The 6792-nt window shown below is 40.3% G+C and overlaps 2 protein-coding genes across 3 annotated transcripts in view; both read right to left on the bottom strand.

Moving 5' to 3' along the window:
- Positions 1-315: 315 nt before the first annotated feature.
- LOC115012503 (transmembrane protein 238) lies at positions 316-2118 on the bottom strand. Its single transcript, XM_029438149.1, has 2 exons — positions 1432-2118; positions 316-426 (listed from the first exon to the last, which is right to left on the bottom strand). The coding sequence occupies exon 1, from the start codon at positions 1979-1981 to the stop codon at positions 1445-1447; it is 537 nt and encodes a 178-aa protein (XP_029294009.1). The 5' UTR covers positions 1982-2118; the 3' UTR covers positions 316-426; positions 1432-1444.
- A 3688-nt stretch (positions 2119-5806) lies between these two features.
- The window catches only part of LOC115012504 (phosphoinositide-interacting protein-like), a 1612-nt gene continuing 626 nt past the window's right edge, over positions 5807-6792 (bottom strand). The window contains exon 2 of one of the 2 annotated variants that reach the window (XM_029438150.1): positions 5807-6543. In XM_029438150.1, the coding sequence (XP_029294010.1) occupies positions 6218-6526 (309 nt within the window). In that variant the 5' untranslated portion in view covers positions 6527-6543 and the 3' untranslated portion in view covers positions 5807-6217. The remainder of the gene's footprint in view (positions 6544-6792) is intronic. The other variant, XM_029438151.1, reaches the window with a different exon arrangement.

The raw sequence follows: 6792 nt of genomic DNA, 5'->3' as shown, positions 1-6792 counted from the left end.
TACATGTACCACATACGAACATGTATCATGTTATAAAGTGATCAGTCAGTTAAGCGTTTTTAATCAGAAGTCTCATCAAAACCTCATCCATGTTACTTATTCTTTACATGACTATGAATTTCCTGTGAGATTGCACTCATTTGTGCAACTGTCATCATTATGTATGGCTGTAAATGTTTACTAACTTTGTAACTAGGTCTATTGATCTAAAACAGACTGAAACAATGTTACCATACTGATTAAAAACACAACATTTATTAGGAAAATATACATTTTAATACAGTATTTAATAAAGACTTGAAAACACATTTTCCAGATATCATCAATTATCAAATATTTCTCATGAAACACACAAACAGTAAAAAAAAAAATTGAGCATCAACTGGAGTTAGCTGAAGACACTGTAGGGCAGGCTCCCTCAAGTCTCTGTGGGGTACAAATGGATGATACATCGTTATTATAGCGTGTGCTCAGAGTGGAGATCAGTTTTGTTTGTTGTTAGTTGTGGTCAGAAAGTCTTCAAGGACGTTTTCGGTGAGCCTGCTATTGTTTAAACCAAGGGTGTGTCTTTTAGTGAGCAGTGAACTGTGGTTAATGGTTTATCTAGTGATAAGAATCTTTACTGCCACAGCCACAAGGAAGTCCTTTTAGTTCCGCATTTAAACTACATCAAACAGAGAGAAAATTAAGTCACATTCAGCTAGGAGAACACCCTCATAAAAACTTTTTCATAGTTCTAGTATTCTAGAATATTGTACTAACACATTTTTTTTCTTCATTCAATTGAACCCTGTTAAATCAGGCCTGGGATTCCTTTTGTGTACATAACCACGATACACTTTTTTTTCACAGTCAGTTTTTAGGGTAACATAAAAATGAAAAAAGACATTGAAAAAAACATGTTTTATGTTTCAAGTTTTCTTATTGTTATATTCACAACAGTGCAATAGGCGCTGGCTGGATTACTCAGTCTCAGCCACCTTCCAACAGTACTTTTGTATATGATGGTATACAACAAATAATACAGAAAGAATATGCAAGTGGAACAAAGTCTTATTAGAATCCAAGAGACGAAACGGAGCTACAGTAAAAATATAGGAACAGGCTATATAATAGTGTGGTAGCTAGTTGCACTTATTGTAAGTCACTGTAATGTAATGTAATGTAATGTATAACTGTGGTGTAAACACGTTGTGCAGTAATGCAGCTTACTAAAAATATGTAGGCCTATACATTATGGCATATGCATATAGCCTATATATATATGTATGTATATATATATATATATATATATATATATATATATATATATATATATATATATATATACATACATACATACATATATATATACATCATACAGTGATGATAAACAGCTTCTAAAAAGTTAACTAGATATATATATACTTTTTTATTTGAGTAAGGCCTCACCTGTCGGACTACACTATGTAGGTGAAGTCTCTGTTGTTGTGTGCGGCATTTCTACGTCACAGTCCGCCGCTGAGGAGACAGCAGTGTGCGGGGTATCCTCCTGTGGGGTCATCGTTGCCATGGCAACGGCTACCTGCTCCAACTGCGGGCCCACCGGCAGCCCTCCGGCTGACCTCTGCGCGCGGGCTGTGTGGGTGCTGGTGGACGGTCCTCCGTTCCTACGGAATGACGTCCTGATGCCGCTGGACACGCGGCTGGAGAGGCGCCTCACCGCGCCGCTGATGCCGCTCAAAGCGCCCTTGTCCTTCTTCAGTAACCCGACATCATCCTCAAGCTCCGCCGGGGGAACCTCAATGTTCCCAGAGTACCAGAACACCCACCAGATGAGGCTGAGGAAGATGACGATGGCTCCAGCGTAGATGAGTAGGTCATAGAAAAACACGTTCACAAACACCCCGACGAGAAGCACGAGCAGTCCCACAATGTCAAAGGCTACTGCGAGCCAGAAACAGCACACACAGCGACCCAAACCTCGGTACACTGGTTCCATGTCAGCATACAGTCTGTATCCGAAGAGACGCGGAGGTCCCTGACAATTACCGCTTATTTCCCGGAGACTTTGTGGCCTGGCATTGAGTTTCAGAGCGGCTGTAAGGAGAGTCAGGTGAGTCAGGTGAGGCGCGCAGCCTCGCTCAGGTTGTCTGAAGAGGGGCGTGCGCTCACTGGAGGAGGGGCTGAGAGATCGACCTCACCGGGAAGGTGTTTTTTCAGGTGATATATTCACAGGTGGGAGTGTTACCAAAACGTTTAATTAACAATAACAAAGATGAATACAGCTGATAACAACAAATGACACTGGCAGGGAAAACTCTGAAAATGCTATATAAAGCATATAATTTAAAGCAGAAGTTCTGAAACACAGACCCTTTTAGGGTTTTCAAATAATAAATGCTGTCTCTGAGCAGTACTACTTTATACACTATAGGGGAGTTGTAGCTGTAAGACTTCTGTGCGCTTGCCATATGTCATCTGCAGTATTCAGTACTATAGCAATGTGATACATTTAATGGATTAAATATTACAGTATTAATAAGGGTCTATTGGTTACTTTAATTAATGCTTTTTGGGATAAATTAATTTCTAATCTCTTAATTAATACAAATGAATAATCATGAATTTTCGGAAATGTATCTCCAACGTTCCACCTTTAATGAATGCATTCCTAACACTGTTATAAGGTCAAGACTTTAAAATGGACTTTAAATAGGTATCTTGTACACATGCTATCTTGTTAACATTAGCATTACATTAGACAAGTTTGCAGGTTTCAGAGCACTCGTTTATCAAATGCTTTCGTTAACATGAGTAAAATACTGCTTGTTGAAAAGCAAACAGACAAATAAAGTCATAATAAAATACTAACTCAGACGTTTTGCATGGACTTGAGGATTTAACATAATTAAAATAGGTGTTGAAATGTCAACAGTGCAAACAAAGATGAGGGTGTTCACGCAGTCCAGCTCCGGGTGGAGAGCTGATGTCTGCAGATACCCCCATCTGCATCAACGGAGCAGAGTTGGAGCAGGTCTCCATCCTTAATGTCCTGGTTGTCCACATCCCTAAGGACAGAGACACTTCCCACCCCAGCTACAGACCGTTTACCCTTCTCCTCTCCAGGAGCACCAGACTCAGGAACAGTACACTCCATCTACTGTTCAAACTCATTGGTTTGATTCATCTTAAAGTAAAAAACAAACAAACAGTAATGCACCAGAGTGCCTAAATAATGTGTCAAACACAGCTGGTGCAACAGGCTGCAGGACTTTAATAGCTCATATGTGTTTCAGAAAGATTTGTGTTATTGTCATATCACAGTTCTCTGAGAAGTCATGATATTTTGAGAAAATTAATATTAAAAGAACAAGGTTAAAGTAATTTAATGAAAATGAAGTCATCATTTTTAATAAGAAATCTACCTGCCCTACAGTCTGTTGTAGTAGTCTTTGCAGAGTAGAGCAACGGCTCCTGCTGAGGTACGGCAACACCACTGGGACAAGCCACACGGAGAACTGCAGTACATCAGAATACGAGAACCGGCAGTAATAATAATGACAATTTGATGAGTTAGTTTTAGGTAATACATTTTTTTCAGCTTGTGGATCGGACTTTACAGATGTGTAGCTGAGATCAAAGATGGGTGTTGCACCTGATGGGGAGGCATGAGGGGTTGAAGGTAGGTTTAAATATTTTTTATCAATAAGTTATGGACATTATGCCCCCCCCCAATATCTATTATACTTATGACATTTGTAGTTGGTCAAAGTCAAATGTTAACCTTTTTTTTCCGACTGTACTATCTGTTCAAATGCTAAATTGCATTCTGTTCTGCTGGTAATATAAATCTTCTTTTATCATGGAAAAGATTTCCGTATGCATTCAGTGTCATATTCTCCATATTAGTGTTAATGGTGCAGTTTAAAGGGTGTTGGGATTGGTGGGACCTGCACTGCTCTTCACTGTTGAATCAACGTCAAAAAACAGAAACACTTTCGACATTTCCAGACTTATAAACATGTTTGCATCAGTGTCTTGCATTGACAGCTGCTTCTGTTGTATTTGCATAATGCACACAGACAGATGGACGAGCTGTAGGTTAGATGAGGTCAGATCAGTTCATTCGCTGCTCTTTGGCCTGGAGCCACAGCACAAAGCTGAAGTGTGTGTGTGTGTGTGTGTGTGTGTGTGTGTGTGTGTGTGTGTGTGTGTGTGTGTGTGTGTGTGTGTGTGTGCGTGTGCGTGTGCGTGTGCAGGGGTGGAGTTTGGGAGGTCTGCAACTAGCGGCCATATTGCTCTCAGAACAATCAGAGATGGATATGTACAGTAGCATTTCTCTGCCTCATTAATCCTTTTCCAAGGGATTTACACAGCCCACCAGCGGCCACGATGAGCAAAAAGGCTTATGGAGAAGATGACAAATAAATAAATAACAGAGAGTAACAACCAACAAGGTATAATGAGACAGATGGGCAGCAGAACATGACCCATTTGTGTGATGACCTGTGTGACACATTCGTCAAATAAAATAAATAAAATAAAGGCAGGAGATATGAGGTCTTCAACACACATTCACTTTAAAACCATGCATTGCATTTTCATTCTACATTCCTGTAAAAGTGCATGCAGGTTATGAATATAAAGTAGTATAAACAGAGCATGGCTGAGACAATAAACTGTAGGTGAGACTATAAATGTATTCGACTGGGAAAAACCCACGCCCATCCAGGTGATATACCAAGTTTTTATGGAGTCCCGTAGATGGTAGCCCTAGTTTTACCAAAACTCGCTGCACGTTGACCTATCCTAACCATAAGCAGTCGATGTCAATTCCTAACCTCAACCATCTTGTGAGAGTTTTGCAAAACGAGACTTACCATCTTGACATGACCCCCAAACTCCAGGCTTCAAATGGCAGTCCACAAACTAATGTCACGGTGACTACGTCCACTCCTTTCATACGTTCTATAACTATATGACCTCTTACATGGCGGTTGCAGCTGTTCAGTCTGCAGCCTACTCTAAAGGGATGCACCCCCTTCACGTGCCCTCACATCTGGTTCACCACTCAGGGCCTATAAATCTACAGCTAATGAACTTCGATATGTACTTCAACATTATGCACTGAAGTGAATAATATGATTTCCTCCTTATCTACTAAACCCCTTAATAGAGTCAAAGTGATCCATGTCTTCCATGATTTTGCATGTTCCTTAACAATCTATTGTCAAATCAAATAATAATAACAACTGTAAAATCAGTAGCAGTAGTAATCAAGTGGGAGGAAAATAATTTATTCAATTTAAATAGAGAAAGAAGCAAAAAGTGCAGGACAGTAACCTAATACAGGGATATGATATTACATATAAGTAAAACAAAAGAAGAAAATGCAATAAGGTCTTTGAGCCACCAGCTTTTAACCTGTTAGGATGCAATCCTTTGAAATGTAAAGACATAAACCAACTGCTATCACAGCCTCCAGGCCGACTGCAAACAGCTGTGTAGCTTCAACTGAGATCATGTCCTTGGCAGTTACTTTAAAGGCGTTTAACACTATTTTTCAAGACTACTTTTAGGCCAATAAATAATTACATAAATTTCTTCGTCACCAGAATTTTATTCCTGGCACTGTGCAGAGTTGATGTTGGGAGTTGATAATTGTATTGGGTTGAATTCTTTCTATGCTTTCTAAGTTTGAATATATCATTAAAAAACAATTGATTATCTAAAAAGACACACTGTCACAAAGATGAATAGGACTGTTTTTCTTAGGTCATAAAAAGGTGACATTAATGAGACAAACGGTTTTTCATGTTGGGAGATAAAATGTTCAGGCGATATCATTTATTGAAAAATCCAATGAATTAAAAAACATTTTTGAGACAGGTCAGATTGTTATACTTGTGGAGGGAGACTTGATGACCTCAGTATTTCTAAAATCCTGGCTATGGCTTGGACTGAACATTGCATGGATTGATTAGCCCAATAAAAAGAAAAGGGCTTGGCAGATTAAAATTAAGAATGCTCAAAATTGAGGCAGAATTCTGAGATATCCTGACTTTTAGTACCTGGTGAGGGTCGAGCTCTGGATCCTACACTCCCATAATGCAAACAGTACTGTCCCAAAGTGTGACCTCACACTCATGTACGTACTGATTTGTGTTCTCAAAGCAGATCGTTCAAGGGTCCTGTTAGTTCCCCATCAGAGGTGTTTGTGCTCTACTTGGAGTCCCTACCCCAGGCTCTGTTTGAGCACGGGGATCCAGACCAGGCCGGTAACTAGGAACATCAGACCCACAGAGAGGAACAGCGGGCCCAGCAGGTAGGGGACATTGCCCATCTGGGTGAAGTAGAGCAGGGACAGGGCTGTGCCTGATCCAAACAGCAGTGTGCCCACACTGATGGCCATAATGGGCTTAAAGTAGAGGAGCCCGCAAGATGGAGCCAGACCGCCCTGACAGCGAGGTGACTCACCGTCCTGGACAGGGTTGAGCTGTGTGGAGGCTTCAGTGTCCGCACCATCCGGGGAGGAAGGATCCATGGCTGATATGGTGACTGCTGCGGAGAGCATTGGAGGACACCACAGATCACAAAGTCAAAGTCATTACTCTAAATATTGTCCACAAATGAAAAGACTCTCCAACACTTTGGTTCGTGCTGAAATATCTTAACAGCTATTATATATTATATATTTATTATTAAAATTGGTACACTCAGTCATGTTCCTCTCGGTATGAACTGTAATAAAGTTTGTTATCCTCTAACTTGACATCTAGTGGCATTATCAGGTCAAAATTCGCATTTTTC

This window comes from Cottoperca gobio, chromosome 8 (assembly GCF_900634415.1).
Source record: "Cottoperca gobio chromosome 8, fCotGob3.1, whole genome shotgun sequence".
NCBI lineage: Eukaryota > Metazoa > Chordata > Actinopteri > Perciformes > Bovichtidae > Cottoperca > Cottoperca gobio.
The sequence above is the reverse complement of the archived record's forward strand: the minus strand, read 5'-3'. Positions and strand labels throughout refer to the sequence as shown.

What these genes read in the sequence shown, in the direction of transcription:
- LOC115012503 (XM_029438149.1), bottom strand. Translation starts at nt 1,981, where the DNA reads ATGGAACCAGTGTACCGAGGTTTGGGTCGCTGTGTGTGCTGTTTCTGG.